This window comes from Lepisosteus oculatus, chromosome 4 (assembly GCF_040954835.1).
Source record: "Lepisosteus oculatus isolate fLepOcu1 chromosome 4, fLepOcu1.hap2, whole genome shotgun sequence".
In the NCBI taxonomy this organism is placed as follows: Eukaryota; Metazoa; Chordata; class Actinopteri; order Semionotiformes; family Lepisosteidae; genus Lepisosteus; species Lepisosteus oculatus.
The window spans coordinates 56,116,594-56,141,007 of record NC_090699.1 but is presented as its reverse complement, the minus strand read 5'-3'; the positions used below and the strand labels follow the sequence as shown (position 1 = coordinate 56,141,007).

General features: G+C 39.9%; 3 protein-coding genes across 11 annotated transcripts in view; 2 read left to right on the top strand and 1 right to left on the bottom strand.

Moving 5' to 3' along the window:
• The window catches only part of lamb2 (laminin, beta 2 (laminin S)), a 58,650-nt gene extending 44,742 nt beyond the window's left edge, over positions 1–13,908 (top strand). Inside the window, exons 22-35 of one of the 2 annotated variants that reach the window (XM_015347972.2) lie at positions 949–981; positions 2,934–3,158; positions 3,801–4,018; positions 4,633–4,729; positions 5,304–5,676; positions 6,253–6,437; positions 6,692–6,933; positions 7,057–7,260; positions 7,955–8,099; positions 8,309–8,516; positions 9,120–9,261; positions 9,964–10,140; positions 10,852–11,011; positions 11,233–13,908. In XM_015347972.2, the coding sequence (XP_015203458.2) occupies positions 949–981; positions 2,934–3,158; positions 3,801–4,018; positions 4,633–4,729; positions 5,304–5,676; positions 6,253–6,437; positions 6,692–6,933; positions 7,057–7,260; positions 7,955–8,099; positions 8,309–8,516; positions 9,120–9,261; positions 9,964–10,140; positions 10,852–11,011; positions 11,233–11,369 (2,546 nt within the window). In that variant the 3' untranslated portion in view covers positions 11,370–13,908. The remainder of the gene's footprint in view (positions 1–948; positions 982–2,933; positions 3,159–3,800; positions 4,019–4,632; positions 4,730–5,303; positions 5,677–6,252; positions 6,438–6,691; positions 6,934–7,056; positions 7,261–7,954; positions 8,100–8,308; positions 8,517–9,119; positions 9,262–9,963; positions 10,141–10,851; positions 11,012–11,232) is intronic. The other variant, XM_015347973.2, reaches the window with a different exon arrangement.
• Positions 13,909–15,655: 1,747 nt separating this feature from the next.
• trappc6b (trafficking protein particle complex subunit 6B) lies at positions 15,656–21,021 on the bottom strand. Its single transcript, XM_006630942.3, has 6 exons — positions 20,549–21,021; positions 19,947–20,014; positions 18,251–18,368; positions 17,988–18,071; positions 16,708–16,801; positions 15,656–15,877 (listed from the first exon to the last, which is right to left on the bottom strand). Exons 1-6 carry the CDS (start codon positions 20,627–20,629, stop codon positions 15,846–15,848), a joined length of 477 nt encoding a protein of 158 aa, XP_006631005.1. The 5' UTR covers positions 20,630–21,021; the 3' UTR covers positions 15,656–15,845.
• A 698-nt stretch (positions 21,022–21,719) lies between these two features.
• usp19 (ubiquitin specific peptidase 19) overlaps positions 21,720–24,414 on the top strand; it is a 34,524-nt gene continuing 31,829 nt past the window's right edge. For 6 of the 8 annotated variants that reach the window (XM_069189388.1, XM_069189386.1, XM_069189385.1 and 3 more), the window contains exon 1: positions 21,720–22,099. The gene's annotated coding sequence lies outside the window, so the exon portion shown is untranslated. The remainder of the gene's footprint in view (positions 22,100–24,414) is intronic. The other 2 variants (XM_069189387.1, XM_069189389.1) reach the window with 2 other exon arrangements.

Sequence of the window (24,414 nt, the reverse complement as noted above, 5' to 3'; positions counted from 1 at the left end):
TATGAAATATACCAAATAAATTGTCATGTGTTGTTCTCCAGCTTTCCTTTGTATTGTTTTTGGAAAGAAAATATCAGGAAAACCAAATTGTGTGAAATGTTTTGAGCACAGAGCCATTTCTTTGTAAGTGACTTTGAACCATTTGGGTTTGTTAACAAAGCTTAGAGAGCAGTGCTCGCACACTCTTTTGCTGACAAGACCAGGCTCACTTTTCCCAGCCAAGAAAGAGTACAATAATAATATCATGCAGTGTACATGTATGATAGATAAGTCCTATTTGTAACTGTCCTGCATTTTCTGTATACTCCAGCTTTGGCCCAGCTGAGAGTATGGACAGTTTGGTTATGTGCAGTAAGCTGCTAAGGTTTATTCCATTGTGTAATAGCAGCATGAGAGAAAAAATACAAAAGAGCTGTTAAGCTAGCCCAAGGAATTGAACACAATGGCACAGTGTATTGATTTTAATTCTGATATAAAAAGCAAATACACTGAAGAAACATTATTTGACTTGTGTTTTTCTGTTGACTGTAGTGTCATTTGTTATAGTGAACAACCTCATGTGGCAAACATTCCCCAATGTCTACAAAGGCTTGACAAAGTACTGAAGTGGTGCATTCAAGGTGTTTTGAAAAGCAGAATACAACAACATATGAATTTAAAAGTCATGCAATGATCTAGTTTTTAGAACGAGTCTTTCAGGAAGCAATTAAACTTTCTTGACATTTTGTTGAGTCTTCTCTGTTTTGTCTCTGAAGCCATACCTTGGTTGTAGAGTGTGTTTAAAGACACATCCAGATTCTATTCATGTGTCAATGTATTTGATTATGTGTGTGTGTTTGCTTGGTGAAGTCTACACAAATATAAACCAGCAGGTAAGGCACACAGAGGAGACAGTGAGATGTCTGACTGAGTAATAACTGTTGTTGTTTCCCCCTCCACACATCACAGGGATGGTTAAGCGTTCAGAGGGGATCTTAATGCGTGAGTAATGGTGACGCCCCCCCACAACCCCCCCGCATGGCTTCAGTTCCTTGCGGTGCTGTGCCACCCTCCCACACACACATATCCCAGCACAGACAGTGCTTTTAACGTTGGCTTTCCTGGGCTGGCCCACTGTAGGATAGGCAATCACCTGTTGCATATTAATAACAGCTGAGAAAAGCACCAGTGACTGGGAAAGAGCAATCAAACTGAACAATGACTGTGTGGGTGGGGGGCGTGTTATCACCGAGGTTTCTAAAACAAAAGCCTAGTCATAAAGCAGTCTGTGTTCTTGAAAAAACACACACACAATTTTGGGAAATCTCTCCTTGTTCTGTGGTTTGTCATTAGAAGTGTTCAGATTTCAGAGTCACCGCAAAACTATTTCAATCGCAACCTTGTTTTGTTCCTCCAGTATGTATTTAGGTCCAGCCAGAGCCTTCTGCTGCTTTCGCTTTTGCAGATGTAATGTGCTTGCTGTTTTGTAAAAGGATCGAGCAGTTTACACCAGCAGTATTGGGTTTCCCGCTTTTTATCAGGCAGGACATTTCGAAAACCAGTTGTCTGGCAGCAGGATTACGTGTTTAAACTCAGATCATCTGGTTTCTTTTTCACCTCTTTCTTGCTTTTAATATTCTGCATTTCTCATGTTTTTTGCAACTCAGTTTCCTAAGCAGCTAAAATATTAATTTTGGTGTCTGTAGCCCACCCCATCCTATCTCACAGACTTAATTAAGATCTTTAGAAGAGAGATACCCACAGAGGTATCATCAGTAACAGAGGTGACTGTCCAGATCATTTCTAAGTCACAAAAAGGATATGTCACACACAGTCTCAATGAGACTAATGAAGGTTAGCATTTTAAGAAAGCGTTCATAAAAATCATGAGACAGCATAATTAAATTATTACTTTTAAACTGTTCTGCATTTTGTGTAGCCTCTGTTTCATTCATTGAAACAAACACCACTTTTGGCCTGGCAGAGTTTGTGGAGAGTTTGATTATGTGTAGCAAGCTGCTAAGTCAGCTATATTCCATTGTGTTATAGCAGCATGAGAGAAAACACACAAATCCCAAGGATTTGAACCCTGTTTTTACCTGCTTTCTCATTCTGAGCTCAATACAGAATGTGTTCCCTAAATAGCTGGACTGTAGTTGAATTTACGTGTGCCACAAAACACAGTTATTTCAGAAATCTGTCCATTTTTTGTGACCGGTTAAATTCCTCTATTGGCTGAGCCTATGTAGCACAGTTCAGACACATCAGTCAAAGAACAAAAAGCCATCTGTTTTGTCACCAGATTAGAAAGCAACTCTTAAAGCCAACTGACTGTCATCAGACAGCTTCTGCAGAATTTTATGAAGAATTATTTTTTGGAATGCTGTTCTCTGTGGGAAAGCATGTACTGTAATTTCAGAGTGCCTGCTCAAGAACAGAGTGTAAACACTGAGTAGTACCTCCTGAGATGTAGGTGGTTTTATTCAAGATTTTAACAAATAGGAGGTTCTTTTGTTTTTGTGTCCTTAATTGTTTAGCTTTTTGTTAACCGATTTTAAAAACGGTTAGCTTTTATTCGTTTTACATTCATTTGGTTAATATTTGTTACTCTCTGCCTGTAGGAGACCCATTATGCCACAAACATATTAAAATATGTGTTGATACATTCTAAAAACAAAGAAACTCAACGTGATTTCATTATTTTTTTTATTTTCTGTTGCATTTGTGAGTTTTAATGTTTACCCACTAATCCCAAACCTACATATTGTTTAGGCCTCATTTTCTGGCCTAGTGGGTAGCATGCCTCTGATCTTCTCTGCCACTCGCAGAGGAGAAAATCATTAAAAGATCAGGTAAAGTATGCATACCCAGGATATGCTTGCCACATTTTCGCCTACATTGACTCACTGATGAGGCTTGTTTTTCTCTTTCACTCCATCTCTGAAATCTGCCAGGCTCCCGTTGCGATGAGTGCGCCCCTGGTTACTACGGCAACCCCATGCAGCCCGGGGGACGCTGCCAGCCATGCCAGTGTCACAACAACATCGACATCACCGACCCCGACTCCTGCGACCGCCGCACGGGGGAGTGCAAGAAATGCCTTTACAACACAGAGGGCCCCAACTGCGAGGTCTGCCGGCCGGGTTATTATGGCGACGCCACACGACGCAACTGCAGGAGTGCGTAAGAAAATGCCAGAGTGACTCCAGTAGAGATCCGGGGAGAGGTTTACCTCAGAGATACTTCAATATCCCGAGGCCATTCTGCACAGTTACTATTTAAGGATTTTTATTTTATGGTCTTGAGAATATGCGCCTCACTTTTAGAGTAAGAGCTATTTATTTCAATCACATACTGTACATGATAGGTGGAAGTCATGACTGAAGTTTTGAAACTGAAGATATTAATATGCTTAAGCAGGCATTAGGTGTAAATTTTCAGATCTTTAGGTTTCCGCCTTTCTAATCAGACAGAACAGTACATTTAGAAGAACCTGTTTGGTGGCAGGATTACATTTTTAAGCTCAAATCATCCAGTTCTTTTTCAACTCCATTGTCTTTCTTGCTTTTAATATTCTGCACTTTTCATGTTTGTTTTGCAACCCACTTTCTTAAACAGCTAAAATATCCATTCGCAAGACAGCTTGCAAGAAAGACCTCTGTCAAGAAAACTAAGATTTGAGATAATTTACCTCTCAATAGTCAAATCCGAAAGCTATTTCTTAAAGCATACTCCTTCGTTGTTTGCAATGTGTTGTTCGTGGATTAGTGTGCTATCAGCTTCATGGCCCTCAGTAGAATGAGCTTTGCTGTTCTTTTCAGAATGCACCTGCAACTTTTTGGGCACAGACCGGAGCCAGTGTTCCTCTCGGGACGAATGTACGTGTGACCGCAGGACGGGACAGTGCCAGTGCCTACCCAATGTCATTGGACAGTCTTGTGACCACTGCGCTGTCAATTGTTGGAACCTGGCCAGTGGGACAGGCTGTGAGACCTGCAACTGTGACCCCAACAATGCCATCACCCCCACCTGCAATGAGGTTTGTTGACCCAGTGCCTGCACAAGCTCTGCAGATCTTCAAAAGGCGTGTCTTGAGTTTTTTTATTTTGACTTTCTTCACATTGCTATGAAGCCTTCTACAGTATCTTAATACGTGGTATGAAAAGGCAGAGATCTCCGGCAAATGCAAAGGACTTCATTTACAAGATATTTGTGAGCTCAGTTTAAGGCTTCCCTTTTTGAAAAAAAAGGATAACAGTATTTCAATTGAAGTCTTTATCTTGTACCTTGTCTCAGAAGCACCCTCTATGGGTTACATAAGGTCTTTCACTGTTGTACAAGCACAATGTTTTTTTTCTCCTCAGAGACACTCCTTAGTTTTAGTTCTGTGTGTTATAAAATTCATCAGATATTTGCTAAATTAAAATATTTCCTCTTTAAATGTTAAGCAATGATATAAGTTGAAGAAAATAGCCCCCACTGAAATGTTTATATTTTATTGCTGGTTTGTTACTTCTATGGGCCATAATGCTACTGTACTTCTTTAGATCTCAAAAGACGTTTCACTGTTAAAAAAATATGTCTTTCAGAATTCTTGTGCTCCTTTTGCTAAGCTGCGTGTCAGAGATTGATTTTCGGGTCCTGTGTTTGCAGTTCACAGGCAAGTGTCAGTGTCGCCCAGGCTTCGGAGGCAAGACTTGCCAGGACTGTCAGGAGAACTACTGGGGTGATCCCAAAGTGCAGTGCAGAGGTCAGTCCCCCTTAGTTGGCTGTTTCTTCCACTCTCCCTGAGTTTCCCTTTCAATGGCTGTGCTAACCAAAGAACAGGGTTTAATTCCAGTATCGATAACTACCAAGAAAATAACTAAATGAAAGACCTCTTCAATTATCAAACGCAAGAAACAAATTTCTTTGTTTCCTATGGATCCACAATTTTTCCGATGAATCCAACTCAGACTTGAGTGGCCTTTAAAAGTATAATTGCAAGTTATTCCTGTGACACTTACAGTTTGTAATTTCAGTCATATCAAGAGCTAATAACTGGCACTGGCTTTGAGAAACCTTAAAATGAAGGTATTTGCTTGGCTTTTACTGCTCCATCAGCCTGGAATGAATGCACTGACATCTCTATTTTGCAGTGAAATGAAATAAAAACACTGCTACATTTGTGTTCACCTAAAGATCATGTCGGATTTCTGTGTCCACATCACAGAAGCGCACACGTACAATGAAACACCTAATAATCCCAAAGTGCTGAGTAACACTCAATACAAAAGGCACCAGGTCTTCATACTGGAGACTGTGACCCCTTGTCCTCTTTGCAGCCTGTGACTGTGACCCAAGGGGCATCGAGACGTCTCAGTGTAATCGGGTGACAGGGCACTGCGTCTGCCAGCAGGGCGTGTCTGGGGTGCGCTGCGACCAGTGTGCCCGCGGCTTCTCGGGGCAGTTCCCCGACTGCCTGCCCTGCCACCAGTGCTTTGGCGACTGGGACAGGGTGGTGCAGGACCTGGCCGCCCGTACGCGGGCCCTCACCGAGCGCGCCCGCGTGATCCAGCACACGGGCCTGACGGGAGCCTACGAGAAGAACTTCCGAGAGCTGGAGGAGAAGCTGGCGCAGGCGCAGGCCATCGTGAATGCCCGCAATGCCACCGCCGAGTCCATCGCTAGCCTCATGGATCTCATCAAGGGCCTCAGGTGGGCATCGCCAGACACACACAAGACATGTCAAGGCTGCAGTCTGAGCGACTGAATGGGAGAAAAAGCTCTTTCTCAAGGATTCACTCCTGGACAAGACCTGTGTTTTTGCCCAGCCGTCCGTGCTGTTGATTTAATGATTGGATGATATAACAGATTGGAATATTTGGGCTGTCAGGTCCAACAGTAATTTGGCTTTCTCTGTGTAAAACTGTGATTCCGTTTTTAACTCACGCCCCAAAGGTTTTACGGCATCCAGCATTTACCTTTTCACCATGCAGTTCGATTAAAATATTGTTAACCTGGCTTTACATCGAAGAGATAGTATCGACTTGTAATATCAGAGGGCAGTTTATCTGTAAGACTGGCAAAGCTATTTTGGCACAACCTTGACAAATCCATGCCTGGATTGTCATTTTATTCTACTCCTTCTCTCTCAAAAGGAAAATTGTGGTATAAAAAGCACGGAGTCTTCCCATGGGACATTCTCCTTACTGGGTCCAGTGGCTGTCTGTTGTGATCTGTTGTGTCTGTGAATGGTCACCCACTAGGGCCTGTTCTTCCATCTGCTTTCAGAGCCAGGATCGGCGAGACCACCGATACCCTGAACCAGCTGGAAGGGGAGCTGACCAGTGTCCAGGACAGCAACTTTGCGGCCAGCAATCAGCTGAGTGCCCTGGAGAGGGAGGCTCGGGAGCTCAACCTCTCGGCTGGGGAGCTGGGCCGCCAGCTGGACGTGCTGAAGAACTCCAACTTCCTGGGTAGGGGCCGGAAGGGTTATTTTCTTCATCTTGCACTAATTCACATTTGTTTCACTATTCTTTCCTTTGTTGGTTTATTACACTTGCACTCTAGTTTACCACTCTTGACTGTGATAATACTGAAAATCATTAAAGTGTATATTAATGTGTTGGTATGGGTCTGTATTCACCAGTATATTTCGTGTCTTGTACCGTCAACTTAAAAATAATGGAACTATACTGTAAGTGCTGTGATCTTCCATGCATGTCCCCAGGTGCCTACGACAGCATCCGCGGCTCCTTTGATAAATCCCGGGAAGCCGAACGCCGTGCCAACCGATCCACTACCGCTGTCCCCAGCACCGTCAGTCAGTCCGCAGATACCCGCCGCAAGACCGAGCGGCTGATGACCGAGAAGAGGGACGACTTCAACCGCAAGAATGCTGCTAACAAACGTGCCCTGGTGGACTTGAAAGCCAAGACACAGACGCTGGACATGAAAAAAATAAATGAGAAGGTCAGGCTGGGGAGACTCCCCCGAATAGCAAGAAAGGGGTCAGTGCAGAGCTTATCGGGAAGCTCATCAGAATCATTTCACTGACTCTAATGGCCCCCTGCCTCTCTCCCCCTCTTCCCCCAGGTGTGTGGAGCCCCAGGGGATGCCCCGTGTGGAGAAAGCCCATGTGGTGGGGCGGGTTGCCGAGACGACGAAGGAAAAAGGCACTGTGGTGGCCTGAACTGCAACGGTGCCGTGGCAACAGCCGATAATGCCCTGGAGAGGGCCAAGCATGCTGAGAAGGAGCTGAGCAAGGCCATGGGCGAGGTGGAGGAGCTCTTCAAGAAGGTCAGTCTCCCGGCACTGGAGTACCACCAATAAAAATTTACTGTAGCATCAACAGGCAGAAAGAGTGACTTTTAATAAACTGCGGTAAAATGTTGATAAAATATACTGCATACAAAAAAATAAGTAAAGTATATAGAAGGGAAAAATGGTTAAAATTCAATTTACCTTGATAATTCACAACTGTGAACTTTCATAAGGCAACTGAAGGACATTTCACATCAGCTAGATCCTCTGAATCCACTTCCTACATTATTAGTTCAGTAAATCCTCAAAAGCCCCACTGTATACACCTGTTAAAAGAGGTGCCGATAATCTGGACTTTCTGAGTCTACTTAGTTTAAGAAATTATGTATTAAATTGGTTACAATTTCTATATTTCCCAGGCCTATATGAAGTTAAAGTAATGTTTCCCAAGCTGGTCCTAGAGAAATAGTATATATATATATTTTGTTTTAACTCCTATCTGAGTATATAAATCCATAGGGCTTATTGATCACTTAATTTATCTGCTTTCTTGTTTAGACATTTCTTTGGTCAGTCCCAAATGTCATGAATAAAGACAGGAGCCGCACAGCCACAAGTATATACTGTTTGGGCGTCTGTGACTTCAACTCGGCGAGACAATTGGATTGAGAATCGAACAGATTTAACTGTCCAACATTACAAATCCTTCTGTTTGTCATTGTCGTCTCAGGTGGCAGAAGTGAAGACAAAAGCAGAAGAGGCGAAGGTGAGGGCACAGGCTGCCCTGGACAAGGCCAACGACACCAAGACCAAGGTGGAGCGTTCCAACAAGGACCTCCGCGACCTCATCAAGCAGATCCGGGACTTCCTCATGCGTGAGTGGGTGCCGGCTAGAGCTTGTTCGCCGAACCCTTTAGAAATCCCAACCTGAGACTTTCATCCTTGTGATTTCACAGAGGAACACAAACAGGCTGTTCCAGTTCATGCAGGTGTTTGTGTCTGGGTCATCTCCTGTGGGCCAACTTGAAGTTCCTGCTTGTCCCACGTGGTCTGTTGAAATCTCTTTTGCTTTGCTGCCACGCAGAGGAAGGCGCGGATCCGGACAGCATTGAGGTGGTGGCTAGCAAGGTGCTGGAGCTCTCTATCCCTGCCTCACCTGAGCAGATTCGCTACCTGGCAGAGGAGATCAAGGACCGGGTCAACAGCCTGTCCAACGTCGATGCCATCCTGGAGCAGACCAAAGACGATGTGCGCAAGGCAGAGCAGCTCTTGCAGGATGCCAGGAGGGCTAGGTGAGACCCCAGGGCTGGAGAGATGGAAGGGGGACCGTGATGGGAGTGTACAATCTCACTGTAGAGGTGGGGCAGGGACGTGTGAGAACTACTGTATGAAAAAGTGTTCTAGAAATGGAGAAAGAAAGACTTGTATCCATTATTGTGAAGAGGGTTTGTGTGTTCGAGCGCAGTATAAAGAGTGTTTAAGTGTATGTCAGTGCACAGAACACAGAACCTAATTCATTCAGTGTTTACTTGTGTATGGATGTTACAATCCTTTCTTTCAACACAAGCAAGTTAAAATTTAATATTTTCATATGCATCCTTCATGAAGCCAACTTATTTTGGGCCATTTAAATGTACATTTTTAATTTTTAAACATGAGGAGATTTTCCCCTCTGTACCAAAAACACCTGTACACAGAAGATCTCAGTGTGGTCTTTAGAAATGCAGCCCACAATCTTTGTATCACTTAAGCAGGGATAGCTGCAAGTGCAGACTGGTTCCTCTGGTAAATGCAGAATAATGTACAACAGTGTGATCTGTCTTCATGGTACTTCACAGTCAGTTATTTGGATTGAAAAACTACAGCAGCGGTTGTGTCCTCTTTGTTGCTCTCAGGAATCGAGCAGAGACTGTGAAAAACACAGCTGAGACGGTGAAGACGGCCTTGGATGATGCCAGCCGGGCACAGGCAGAAGCAGAGAAGGCAATACAACGTGCCAAGACCGACCTCGGCCAAACTGAGAACCGCCTGGCAGAAGTAAGAAACTTGGAAAAATCCATCGGATTTTACTGTGAAGCAGATCAGGGTGGTGATCGTTGATGGTGGGAAATTCTTCAACATAGGAAACAGTGCAGATTCAGGTTTTATGGAGCTCTTTATACACATTAATGCTGTGTTAGGTGTGCCCTGCTGAACAGACAAAGGTAAGGTTTTCCTTTTCATACAGTATAGCCTCATAGTCCAGGACAGGTTGGTTTGTTTCAGGCTCTGCTTTATGTCCTGTTCGTTGAAGTCGATCTCTCTTTCTCTTGTCAACCTCGTTAGGAGGTTCAATTACTGTTGCTTTACAATATCAGTTTTTACCGAACTTCAGCACACCTTGAAGCAGTTTGGTGAGCAACATAGAGCTGCATGGCTAACACATTCCAGGCATACACTCCACAACACAGTTACACACTAACTCTGTAATCTTGAATATGTGTTGATATACAGTATTTGTCCCACTTCATAGATGGGACACAATATAGGGACAAGCACTTAAAACCTTATTTTAACCCCCATCTGTATGTGTTAAATTGCTGTTAACTGTTTTATTATCCATGGCTGGTGGTATTTATTAACTGTACTACAGTACATCCTGTCAAGGTTAAGCTTTGTGTTATGCAGGAGACACATTGAAAGTGTCATTGCTTATCCACTTGTACAATGTAGCCCATCAAAGCCCACTGTACTTTGCAGATCCAGTCTGAGACTGCGCTCAGTGAGAATAATCTCAAGGATGCCATGGACCGGCTGGGCACCCTAGGCCGGCAGATTGACGCTCTGAAGACCAAACGTGCCAACAACAGCTTGGTGGCATCCCGGGCCGAGGAGACAGCTACCATGGCAAGGGACAAAGCCAACGAGGCCAAGCAGGTGTGTTTCCTGGAAGGAGATGTGCTTATTGCTTCAGATCAGTAACTGCATCCTTCAAACCTAACCCTACCTTGTGGCCTGTTAATGGTGCTGTACTTTTGAGGCTGTGATTGTTTATTACTGTATATACTGTAGAAATGCATGAGTAGCATGAAACTGAATGAATGAATTTGCTGATCTTTGCTGCTTGTTTGGGCCTCAAAGTCCTCACAGATGATAAAATCTCCAAAAATGTTTACTCCTAACATATACATTATACTGGCTACAAAAAGTATTCACCCCGCCTTTGGCATTCTTCACATTTTATTTTCTTACATCATAGAATCAAAATGGATTTATTTGGAAATTCCTACCACTGATCAGCACAAATACTCTGAAATGTCAAATAAATATACTCTAAAGCTTTTTCTTAATTCCTAAAGAAATTAAAACGTAAAAATGCCAAAGAAGGTGAATACTTTTAATAGCCACTGTATATGTAAAAAAGCACTGATACTCCACTCACTGTTGGAGAGGCATTCAATCAATACTTTAGTGTTTGCGTACAACTGCAAATGCAAGTTTCTTCACTACAAGACCAGATGATAATTCCATTGTTTTGTTGGCTGAGTTCAGGTGCAGTGTTATTCAGGGCCAGTTTCCTCTTCAAGGACAGCTGGGCTGGCCTCAGGCCATGTCTTTTTCTCACTCTCTGCTCTTGGTGCTTTGCAGATTTTAGACGGTGAGTTAAATGATAAGTACAAGACAGTGCAGGACCTGGTGAACATGAAGGGGAAGACTGTCCAGGATGCCAAGAAGAGGGCAGAGATGCTTCGGGATGAGGCCAAACAGCTCCTGAAGGATGCCCAAGACAAACTCCGCAGGCTGGGTGGTAAGAGAGTCAATCATTATGCGTTCTTCATTCATGGCCTCTCAGAAAAGAATGTCCTGAATGAGTCTTCGGGCTGTGTTCACAAAGCACTGACCCACATGGCTCCCCTCCATTAGATTATGTTTTTTTTCAATAAATCAGGAGATGGGCCAACAGGCAGTGCTTGAATGCTGAATTTATATGCGGCTCGTTTATTTCCACCTCCTGTGTTTTGCTCGCAGAGCTGGAACGAAATTACGAGAATAATCAGAAAACCCTGGAGAGCAAAGCCAAACAGCTGGATGGCCTGGAGGAGAAGATGAGGTCCATTCTTGATGCCATCAACCAGCAGATTCAGATTTACAACACCTGTCAGTAACACCCAGGCACTGACTGACTGCAGGTCCTGGTGTCTCCATAGCAGGACTACAGACACTGGCGACTAACACTGCTGTACCTATAAACCCCCTAGTGGTCACAAATAGCATCTGCTGTAAGCTATTTGACACAGAATTGCCTTCATTCGCTCATTTACAGTATTTCATATATACTTTCAGTCAAAAGAGGTTATAATATCCAGTTTGACTCCTACAAAATGTTTCTGTTGATATGATTCATAAGACAGTCATCCTAGTTAATGTTCAAAAAGTAAGTTTATTGTCTGTACAAAAAAAAATTCACATTGAAAATTAAAAAAATACATTAAAATTGTATCCTCATTTGATTCAACTCATTCAATGTTTGTAGTGCACAACAATTTAACTCAAGAGTATGTGTTCTGACAGAGACACACTGTCTGAGTGAGTTTGTATTAGTTTAATACGATACCCCGATAAGGCAATTTAGTAGTTCAGTCAATCCCTAATCGAGATGGAGGAGAGGTGTGATTTGAATGGAGAGGTTTTTTTGGGGTAAGTTGCTTGGTTGAGGAGAACAAGTACCTGTCTGTAATTACGGGGCTGTTAGAACACCGCCTTTACTGAAGAATGAGCCAGGGAGCTGCTCTGAGGATGAGGATGTGGTGGAGGAACGGAAGTGAAAACAAAACAGGAGTGCTATTTATATGTCGGTGGGCGGAAGTGGGAGACAGGAGACTCTACAGTATCTTTCAATATGAAGCTTTAAAAGGTTTCTTTCACACTCTAAAGACAGATCAAGAACTTGGTGTTTGCTGGCAAAGAAGACTGTTTTTTATCAGTTTCTGTTCAGTTACATGTTTTTGTGGTGTCATTACAACCCTTTTTACTTCTTAAAGTACAGTATGTGTAGATATGAAGACGATCATGTGAAGAAGTTTTATAACTACAGTATATGGTAACTATGAATCCCTACACATCAATCAGCTTCATCACTTTACTTTCACTTTCATTTTATCTCCACTGATAGCTGATATGTGGTGAGTGTACTGGCACACTTTGGCTGCAGTTGCATCGTCCAGGTGGGGCTACACATTAGTGGTGGTGGAGGGGAGTCCCCATTACCTGTAAAGTCCTTTGATTTGTCATTATTATTAATAAGAATCAGATAACAAACTTATGTGAATTCTGCTGTAATTTCTAACTTTGAATCAACTAAAGGGATGCATGGATTATAAATATCTGACAATAGAGTTGTGTTTTCTTGTCCATCTGAAATGAAGTTATGGTCATATCATATTTTACAATTGCTTGCAACTTGTGTCTTTAGGTGGAGTTTACAGGTGACAATTAATAAAGTGTAAAGTTTACTGTACCTGCTTCCTTAAATCGTATTCCTTTTGCCTTGTTGTAAATTTGGCTTTATACTCGGCTTTAGAAGACTTACACTGCGTTATTTTCTCCAAGATGTAAACATTTCTCAATTAACAGAAAATACAAACAGTATTCATTTTCTGTGAATGCTCTTAGACTAACTCAAAAGCCAGCTTATTTTACTCTAAATTTATAGAATCATGACTTTCATATTCTTAAATAAAAGCAAGGTAATGATGCTACATGTCCATCCATGTATCATAAGTGACTAATATTTGGGAGGCTAGAATTGAAAAGGATCAGCTTTTAGTCAACGTTTGTTTTTCATGTTATTGTGAGCCTATATTTCTCTATTTTCAAAATTAGTGAATTAGTAGCTCCCATTACAAAAGAGCCCATATAACCCTATTTAAGTAAAAGTGCATCTGTTGTACAAAAAAACTATACATAAAAATATAAAGTGTTATACATTTTATTATTCATATCAAAAATATTTTTTAAGCTTTAAACTATTAATGATGACCCCTAACAAGCACTTGGTACATCTAGTTTGTGGTTGCTTTAAGTAAATAAAAGGAGGATGTTTTCTTGTTGTTAACAATCATGGCTGCTGTTGGTGTTGTCTCAGGATTTGGTGTGCTGAAAAAACACCATTATTGTCATTGTCTTTTACAGAAGATGTGGGAAATGTGTCATAAACTCCCATGTTTCTGAAGACAAAAAGACTTTGGGTCTCACTTGCAAAAATGGTATTTCCCCTTAATGCTACAAAGTTGCTGTTCTTTTCGCACTGCCATTGACTGAAAACTGGTGGTCAAGAAGTATTTAAAAAATAACACATAAGGCAGAGCTGAAAAGGCAATTTAAATTTAAATTTAAATTCTCAAATGTAATTTTACTGGCAGAACTTTTATTTCAGTTTATTGAACAGTCTTTTTTATCATTATTTGTATAGCCATATTAGGTATCTTGCTTAAAATTTGCAGGCAACAATGACCCATTACCAAAATATATACAGTGTATAGCCTATATGGCATTTGAATTTGTTCTTGGTTTTTAACTTTACTGAGACACAGCAAGATGAAGTGGTCCTTAAAAATGAGATTAGGAGTAATAAGCAACAAAGAACAAGATTTTTCCTTGCTCTAGTTGATGTTCTTTTTTATTAAATAAAAGCTTTGATCTGGAGTGTCTGTGACTTATGTATTTTCATTCTAGATTGAACACACAGACAAGACCAGGCTCTGGGACACATCCTGTATGACTGTTTTATGCATGCTTATAGGTTTTGTTATTTTAAATTAAAGACCATAGTTTTACGTTTCCATATCTATTGAATGATATTTAAATGCTGGTTTGCATGTGCCGATATAACAGTACTTGAGTTTTTGTAATGTTGTTTGTTGTCTTACTGAGACCTTGTTCCTCCTTTATCATTCCATCAAATTAGATTCAAATGAAGAACAAATTATTAATTAATCTAGCAGGGAATCCAGCTATTGAAAAATATATAATTTTTATGCTAGCATTACAAGAATAAGACCGCTGCAGAGGTCACATTTAAGGTATTAACAATAATTTTATTTTATAAAACACCATTAAAAGAAACATACATGGAAAACAGATCACAAATGCATGATTAAAATGAAGTAAAAATACATAGGAAAATAAATCTTAGAAAACTAAATTTTATACAATAAGTGTAAATAATGACCCGTGCTGGGCAAAAAATAGAGCTCTTCCCACAGGACTATGGGGAAAACCGTTACCTTATAACACTGCCCTTCAGCCTGAGCTAGAGAGAAAAATAATTTACAGTCGCACTTTGGCCTTCTGGCCAATGCTGGGCAAAAATAAGTCAGCAGTAGTGCTGCCCTTTCAGCTGGAGCTGGAGAAAAATAATAATTAGCAGAAAACTTTCAGACAAGGGACAGATTTGGACTGAGCTGGCTGAAACTGGGCAATCTGACAGGGATCCCCCTAAGATTCAGCTCCTTGTCAACACCATCTTTTTTCCTACTCAGTGCTCTTTTGATACTGTCTGGGACAGGATGCGCAGCTGATCCTGCTCCAGTGATAGCTGATGTCTGGTCAACCAGCCAGTGATTTCCATGCCGCCATCTTGGCCAGGGGGATGATTTGAAAAAGACAAATCTAGACTGCAGGAAAAGCCACAACTTGTGAGGCACATCCCTAACAAAAACCTTATTTCCCCATAATGTTTTGTCTTATAAATACAAAAGATCAGACAGAATGAAACCAAACCATTCAAAGCTTTAAAAATCAATAAAATAACTTTTAAATCAAGATTTAGAAGATTCTGAAAATTAGATTAACAGGAAGCCAGTGCAGAGATTCCAAAACAGGAGTAAGCTGAGATATTAGATGGATAACTTTAAGTGAGGGATCACTGCAATCAGTAAATTAGTTAATTGCTGTACTGGCCTTGATTGGTGCATTTGAAGTCAATTTCCTTTACAAAATATATCTATATATATATAGTTGCATCTTGATGACAGGGTCTATATAAATTTGAATCTTTATATTTATATCACTCAAGTCAATTTCGATCATTCAATTCCGTTGCCATTCAGATACAGTATATGACATACACATCAGTAAAATCAGTTTGACTAAAGTCCAGATTACACATGGCAAAAATATACAGAACTCTAAAAACTGATGAAATGAAGCAGACTTGAAGCAGACAGAATTTATTTTCCACTAGGACAGGGCAAGTTGAATATGATCACTTTATCATTCACCCTGTACATTCCTTGTATTTCAATTTCATCTGTTGGGTTTTAGTTTTCAGTGACTCCTCTTGATGAAAACACAGTTTTTGAGCTCACTTACACACAAATTACCTGAACTTCACAAGGGTGCATGCCTGAATGTTAATTTCTACTTACAATAAGCACGAGAACTTTGTTAATATAGTAATGTGGTCCTTTATTAAGAGTTGTGAATAATAATTTAAACACAGATGCTTTTCAAGGCAATTAAAGTCATTGTAAAAAGTAAAACAGATATTACACAAAGGTCCTGAATGCCACCATACTGTGTTTGCGTGCAGGAATACTTCATACATTTAAAAAGGCATTAAACTCAACACGAGGATCCTTCTAGATCTTCTGTATCATAACTTGAAATTTGCCTAGGAAGGAAGCAAAGGAAAGCATTAAAACCTTATTCTTGTGTCCTTAAATATAACAGTATATTTGGTGGACATTTGAAAAAAGAAATGAGCTATATTCATGTTCATGCATAATCCTTCACTTGATAATAATAATTTTTTATCCTTATTGATTTTCAAGGGATCAGTTAGGCTTTTACCTACCTATTACAAAGCTCAAGAATACTGATATACAGAAGTTTACAATTTGACACAAATAATTTTATGAACAAGTAAAAGGTTTATTCCATGCTGAAAAGAGAATAAAAGAGCCTTCTCCGGGTGTCAAACAAGGAGACACAGCTGAAGAAGGTTCCATAGCCAAAATGTTGTTTCCTTTCTTCTCTTTTCAGCATGGAATAAAGCTTTTACTTGTTCCTTTGCAGCCTACGCATGCCGACGCAGCTACCTACTTGAACTACATAAATAATCTTATTTACATTCCCTTGAATTCACTGGTCTATCAAGGTGACTCTGTCCTCAGTTTCTGCTATACTAGAAGAGGAACTTATTGGAAATAATCTGGTTTCATGACGTTTCATATTACAGTTTCATTTCCACTGAGCAACTTCTATGTACTGTATATAGACCTGAAATACAAATGGCTTCCATTTTCTACTCCAGTGTGTTTTTCCAAACAGATAATATGATTTGACTGGAATTAAACCACATCTTACAAATGGAAAACTACTTCATTTCTTCCAGGCAGTTTCTCTTAAAGTGGAACATGAAAGATAATGTCCCCAGCTGAGACCAGTACCGAGATATAAAACAGTCTATTCATGAATTGTGTAGAAAGCAAGTGAACTCACATGCAGGCATCACAGAGACTTCTGCCGTGACAATGCTTTTAACCCCCAGATTTGACAGTCCTCCTCTCACCAGACCACAGGTGAATGCCAAATACTGAAAAACAACACAGTGTACAGTCCTTTTAGGCCTATCACCTTAAACAAAATAACTCTAATACCTTCCAGTCTCACTTTGCCTCAATCTGTGCAGATAATGAGGAAGTACTGTGCATTAATTAAAAACACAAAGGGTAACTGTATATCATGTTCTGACCTGTTAGATGTGTAGTGGGTTCAATGCCAATGGACGAACTTGGGACCAGATTTTGAAAACCACACCTGATTATGTTAGAGAGATACGCTTCTGTGCAAAAGTCTTTATCTTAGACACCATCAGGGATTACAACATATACCTGTACATAGTATGTACAATTTCCTCAAAGCACCCACTGCTATTTTCTACTAATAAAACAGGTTTGCCAGTATTAATACAGCCTAGAGTGAGAATCCAAAAAGCAATCTCTTTAAATTATGTTGACCAGTATTTTCAAACACCTAATCATAGCTATTCAGGGTAAACCATACATGAATATGAAGTGCCGTTGTAGTTAATCCATCATCTTTAACAATCACATACAATGGACTCACTGTCAGGTGTTCCTAATCATTAACATCACTTGTTCCTCTACACATCCACAAAGATGAAAGGATGCTTTTTGTTTGTTTTTGTTGTGTACTTAAAATGAAATGGCTGAAATTTCAACTGATCTATGTTCACACAGCAGAGAAAAAGGAAACTAAACAATGCAGAAGGCTGAAGACTGGAATTTCAGTAAAATACGATTTTGGATGCCATGCCTTTTCTTTTTCAAGGATGCCAAAAATGTATCTACAGTGTAATATATATTATCTGCACTCATTTACTCACATGATGCCAGCATTATAGATGGCTTTCCATTGTACCTATACACTCTCTATTTCTATGGAAAATAGCAAATACAAACCCTCATCCTATTTATACCACTAAGTGTAGTGCGTGTGTTTTAGTAATTTCAGGAATGACATTTAGTTTATTTTTTAAGTTCTCATTTGAAATTTAAGCTACAACTGATCATATTCTAAGCTTGTACTGTGTGATCTTCTATGGAATCATCTGATCTTAAAAATATCTCTCTTTGGCACTGACTTGAATAATCCCAGCTGAAAAACAGCAAACTCAACGACATCTAGGACCCTATTAATGAATATAGTTTGTTCTTTTTAAATTTATTTTGGAAGTACTGTATATAGCATTGTCTTACCTTGGGTGCATGCTCTAAATACTGTTTTCCTGCAGAGATCTGTGTCAGCAACCGGAACTTGTTATCCTGTAGCACATAAATTCCCTGCAAAGGTCAATATGCATTTATTATTAATAATTTATTGACTTAGCAAACACCCTTGTCTGAGATGGCATATTGTTTTACACAGCTTTGCATTATTTTTTTTGCACTTATTCAGTCAAATTATAATTAAATGTGTAGAGCATAGGATAGTAAAAATAAAGTACAGACAAAAAGATCACCTGATGGTTTGTTCTTAAGTTATCAATTTGCTTTTTGAAAACACAGGTCCAGAAATCTTTACAAATGAACTTCATGACATCCAGTTCATCTTTGAACCGTGCAGTGTCTTTGGTGAACCTGGCAGGAGACAATACAGTAATTTAGTCTTTTATTGATTTTCACTCCCATTACAAGTGGAAAAATCATTCAGAAATACTACTGGTGTTATACAATAACACCATAAACATTGGTAAACTGGTATTTTATGAATGATTTCCCCCCTAATGAAAGGTAATAAGAACAATACTTTACAGTTCCCTTTCTAACAGGATCCACCAACGTACAAGATTCATTATAATAAAAAAGGCACTGTCCTTGGCTAAAGGTAATTACTTGACAGTTTTTCTCCCTGGGAATCTAAGAACACAAGAATGGTTACAGACAAGAGGCCTATATAACTCTTTCAATTACTAGTAGCTAATTGACTGAAGGATCTCAACTAGCTTTTGTTTTTAATAAAAACCAAGGCTTCGACAACATGGGAATCTCTTCCTGTCCTTCACCCAGAACACTTTGTAATTTAAATGTTGTTGGCAGAAATATTAAAATTACTTTCAGCATCTGGCAAATTGCATGTGTTTCCTTGCCCCTGCTGAGGGTAAGAAAAAGGTATATTGACACAGATATATGACATTCATCATGGACTGCCAATATAATTATTATTTTGAGGTTTTACTTAACTTGAACTTGAACTTTATTGCCATATGTAACCGGTACTGGTACAATGGAATTCTTACTTACAGAAAGTCTCTCGATTGTAAAACAAGTGTAAAAAACAAGACAAAGTGCAAACAGTGCATCAAGACAATGTACAAACTTGACATACAGTAAGAGTAGGGAGCTGCGTCAGCATGCGTAGGCTGCAAAGGAACAACTAAAGCTTCATTCCACGCTGAAAGGTAAAGAAAGTTTCTTTACCATTACCTTTCTTCTCTGGATGAGACATAAAACTTAGGTCCTGACTCTCCGTGGTCATTTAAAATCCCATGGCGTTTCTCAAAAAGAGTAGGGGTGTTAACCCCCGGTGTCCTGGCCAAATTTCACCCTGGCCTTTACCAATCATGGTCTCCTAATAATCCCCATCTATGAATTGGCTTCATCACTCTGTTCTCCTCCCCACTGATAGCTGGTGTGTGGTGAGCATACTGGCACAGTATGGCTGCTGTCGCTTTATCCAGATGGGGGCTACACATTGGTTGTGGTGGAGGGAGTCCCCATTACCTATAAAGCGCTTTATGTGCAGTGTCCACAAAAAAAAAGGTGTATAAAATGTAAGGAATTAATTTACCTTACATCATGAAATTAAGCTTTACCTGTTCAGTGACATAACTGTACAGTATTCTCCATGCTAATGATACAACCGTGAGCAGAACTGTTTCCTACACACCTGTCTCTATCACTATTTAAAGCGTAGAATGAAGTCTTCTGATATTTTCTTGTGAATATGTTTTTTATATCTCATCATTAAGTGGATCTTTAACTTTTTTTTCAGATTTGTACATTTCAGTACAAATCTGAAAAAAAACGTTTGTCAGAACAGGACCCAGTGGATTGGTACTTGGTACTAAGGTCCAAATAAATTCCAAATGACACGCTCATAAAGTGAATCAGAGATAATAATAATAAATAATTATTTAAAAATGTTTTTTAATATACCTTTCTATTAATCCTTGGCCCACTCTGAAGCCCATGTTTTCCAGTCTTGTTATGCATCTCCCATTCTCCTGGAAATAACCCCCAAAAAAAACAACAGTAAAACTGATCACATTAAAACTTAACCTGGCTTAGGTATAGAGGCGCACAGAAATGTTAATAAGCACGTTACCACTAATACATAGTTTCTAATCTCCCCTTTGTTGTAGGTTTTTCGTAAACTGAGGCAGTGTAACCCAGTCATCTGACACGACAAGCAGACTTTCCATATGGTGCTATACGTTGTACCTTACAGGACGATAACTTCTTCTCTGCACTAATTCATTTGAATTAACTGATAGTGCGTACTGTACATACATCACTGTCTCCCACTGCCGTCTTTTCAGAGCAACATCCACCAGGTGTCTGAAGCTGGAAGCGTGAACCTCTTCAACAGCCGGTGTGTAAAATGGCAACAACTGGCACTGGAGTATTCACAGAATGTCACTTTTAAATGACTAATTACTTTTAAAAAAGTGATTTTGCATCATTTGAAACGGGTCAGAGTTAATGTCGCCACACGATACTGTATGTTCACGATAAAACACGCTGGATGCAATACTTACCATCTCCCCATGCTCAGCCGACTTGTAAACATACTGTATGAGCTCATTGTGGAGGAACTGAAACAGAACTTCATCCGCCATTCTGGCTCAACCCCTGTCCAGCAAATATCCCTTGCGAATGTATATTTATTAACAACACCCAATAATTTGCTACAATGTATTTTTTTTAAAAGAGACGAGAAGACTACTTCAACCCACAACGCCGCCCTGCTAGCAGAACTGAAAACCGCTGTGCACCGGCGCAGCGTGTATCTTACTGTAGAAAGATAAATATACCTACGTTCAGTCGTACACACATTCACAATTAAAAACGGGTCGCGCTGTATTTAAAGTGTACTAAAACATCTATTCGTCGAGTAAAAAGAACACCTGTTTACATGTTTTAAATAAATCAAATGTAAGACGGTACTAGACCTTTTTAAATATTCCTCTACTCAAGTATTTTACGGGGTCCTTATTCATACAATATGGTCGTCTTCAGAATTGCCTGTATACACACACACACTTAGTCACTTGCATTAGAAGTCACTATACGTCCATGCTATACCGATAAGACAAAGCAGCAAACAGAGAAATGGACAATGACACTACACTGTTTCCTGACCATATAATGCATCTGAATCTGTCAAAATATTATACTTCTTTTTCTGCAAATATAACTCTGCAGTGACAGTATAATACAATAGCTTTGGATAATTGAAACATTGGGGTTTTAAAAAAGGAAAAAGGAAAACAATTTACATATGATTTCAAAAACCCTTGCAGGTTTGTAATGGTAGTAGATAGGTTAGGATATATTGTTTTTAAAACTGGTATGAGCGCTACTAATTTGAGAGACTCGTGAATTTGAGAAGGGGAATCCAGTATCATAGCAATGAGATTTAAATTATTCACACATTTGACCATGTTGTGATGGGATCAAAGTATTGTTTATCCTGAGAGGTTGCGTATACAATGATAAAACTAGTCTATTCTACATTTTCGTCCGAGTAACATTTTTGTGTTTCTGTGTATTTATCATCATATAACCGCCTGTGTATAAATATTGTCTGTATTTTTCCAAAATGTGTTTTTCCCCCTTTTTTTCTTTCCAATATGTGTGACTGCTGTCATTATTGTTGACAAAATCAGATGCACCCCTGTCATGTGACGAGAGTCAATGTTCGACTCCTTGTGGCTTCAGGAAGTAGTTGTGTTGAGGGTTTCGGTTTCAGCTGTTTTTGTTCCTAAACAAAGTGCGAGTCACTGTGCTGAGGCCGGTGAGAGAAAGAGTTGGAGAAGAGAGTTTTCAGCCGCGACAGAAAGCGTCCCCCTTCCAGATTCACTATCGAAATATTCAATAAGGTGACACGGGATGGGCCCGGGCTAGAAAATTCTAGATACCGCCGGTGTGCTGAGCTCCAGTTTCGGACAGGGACGGACAGCGGCCCGCTGCCCGCTGCCTAATTGCGGAGCCTCGGGCTGGAGTGTCTTGTCTCGCCGGCTACCGGTCGCAGGAGGAATCAGAAAAAAAACAAAACACATGAGCAACACCGTCTGCCCCTAAACTCTGTGAGTATAAGCCGCTTTATTTATGCTTTGCATTGACATGGATTATGCGTTAGTTGGGAGAAATGATTATCGATGTCTTGTTAAATCGTGAGGTTGGACAGCTCTCTCCCATGGTCACATTAATCACTGTGATAGATGCTGCGCTGCTCAGATGTCTGTCATTAAGTTGGCGATTCGCTACCTCGACGGCTTTGCACACGGTGGAATTCCTCCTTTGGGCTGGATTGATTTCTTACCGTTGAAACTTCAACGCTCCGTTTCAAGAGGCTCCGTTTGGAAAACGTGGTTTTGTTATGCAACCACTGTCACTGCAATGCAAACAATGAGAGAACGGGTTCAATACGGTTTGGCAGTTCCGTAATCCCGAAGACTTCACAAGCTGGCAAGAGTAATCGGGTTTTCATTTATTTGCCCTTGTTTGCGAACAATTCTATGCAAACTACGAAATCAGAAGGGAAAAGGATAAAGCAGTATGAAAGTGGTATTTTGATTCTGTGATTTATGTTTTGGTTGATTATGCACCTAACACTTGGATGTTACAGTAAGCCACCCGATCTGTGCTGAAACTCCTTTTCGTTGGGAAGGCTTTACGAAAAAGAACAAAACAATGTAAAAAAAAATGAAAGGATAATAGGCCTCTCTTTGCTTTACGCACACAATGAAGCCTGGGTCCCCCCTGTCTTGTCAGATTACCGCAAAGCCGGTTTGTATAGATCTCGTTCGAAGATTAAAACAATAGTCTTAATAACCACGCTCTTCGTTATTTGTATGTCCTGCCTTAGAAGAGTTGCAGGTGAAAATGTACTGGCCTTTGACGCAGTGGAGCCCTTTGGATCTACATCTCGTCGTTTGAATTAAAGAGTTCTGTATTTTCAGGAGCTGACACTGTCTTAACCTGTCCATCAGGAGAGAAGTCTTGTAATCACGTGGGATTTTTCAGTGAAATATAATTCTGGTTAAATGCAGCATACAGTATCTCATTTACTCTCATTCCCACATTACCCTGTGATTAGGGTAAAAGTTCAACAGCTGCAGTAGTGTAAATTTCACATCATACATTTAAGAAATGAAATGATAAGGGATCTTTGATTGCAGGATATTACTTGCAGGTAACAAAAATATGAAATCTTAATATAAGATGGAAGACTTGTGTGGAATGTTGACACATTATCTAGACCTGATGGAAACAAAAATAATGTACGAATTGTTTTTAAAAGTATATAAATTAAATCTTGAGATATATTTAAATTGTACAATGCGTGACTAAAGCCCCATTTTTAGGATAGTGTATCGCTTTTTGTTCCCATGTTAAAAAATATTGCTTCTACAGAATCAGTCCAGGTAAGAGCGATCAGATTCATTCCATTCATTGTCCTACAGAGACAAGCCAGAAGAATTGAATCTTTTTAGACTGTGTCCACTAATTCAGAATTCTCAAGCCCTTTGACAGAGTCAACCCATTGGACTTCTGCAGAGCCTACAGTGAAACATAAACAAGAGAATATAAGTGGGAACTATGGGGAAGTACATTTAAAATTGGGAACAGGAGGCGTGGGTAGTCAGGTGTCTAGAACAAGCTACCCAGCCACGTTGTCAAAGCTGACATCTTGGCTTTTTTCAATAATCAGTTGGATGAAAACATCGGGTGCATTAAGTACCTTCTCTTGTTTTACCCTGTCTTATGTTCTTGTGTTTGTACCTAAGGTTATTTCAGGTAAGCAAGTCTTATCTTGGTATTCAAAACCATCCCTTAAGTTAAAGTATAATACCATTGGCTTAGGACATTCTGAATTACTGTAAATGACTGTCAGTTTTCTTTAATAAAAAATGAATTTGCAAATTCTTTTTTTTAAATATTTTTTAAATGGCTAAGTAAAGATGCCTTTTAATGTAAACAACTGAGTGTTAGGCTCATCAGTTAATGTTCAGAATATTAGACGAGACACTCTATGTTGACTCCATAATTGCAAGTTTTCTGTCCCTGTTGTGAACTACAGAACAACAGTAGTTTGCATGTGACACAAAGTCTGTGTTTTACAGTATCAAGCTACTGATTTGTTAACATAGCAGAATCTCCCATGTATTATTTAAATTATCCAAAACTGCAGTAACAAAAGTTCTTTGCAGTATTTCATTTAAAAATGTATTGAAACAGCAGGCACATTAACTGAGCTTGTTGGATTCTGACATATTGTTATTGCCTGTGATGAATTGGCTCTAAGGCTTCAGTCATGAACATTTCCTGTGTTTCAGTTCTGGAAAAAGAAATCTGCTATAAGATGTTGTAAATTCAGTTCCTTAGCATGAACATATTA

What these genes read in the sequence shown, in the direction of transcription:
- trappc6b (XM_006630942.3), bottom strand. Translation starts at nt 20,629, where the DNA reads ATGGCGGATGAAGTTCTGTTTCAGTTCCTCCACAATGAGCTCATACAG. An exon ending in GGCCAAGGATTAATAGAAAG is followed by an intron (nt 18,369 to 19,946) that starts GTATATTAAAAA and finishes GTCTCCTGCCAG; the next exon opens with GTTCACCAAAGACACTGCAC. An exon ending in AGTCTCTGTGATGCCTGCAT is followed by an intron (nt 15,878 to 16,707) that starts GTGAGTTCACTT and finishes CTTCCTTCCTAG; the next exon opens with GCAAATTTCAAGTTATGATA.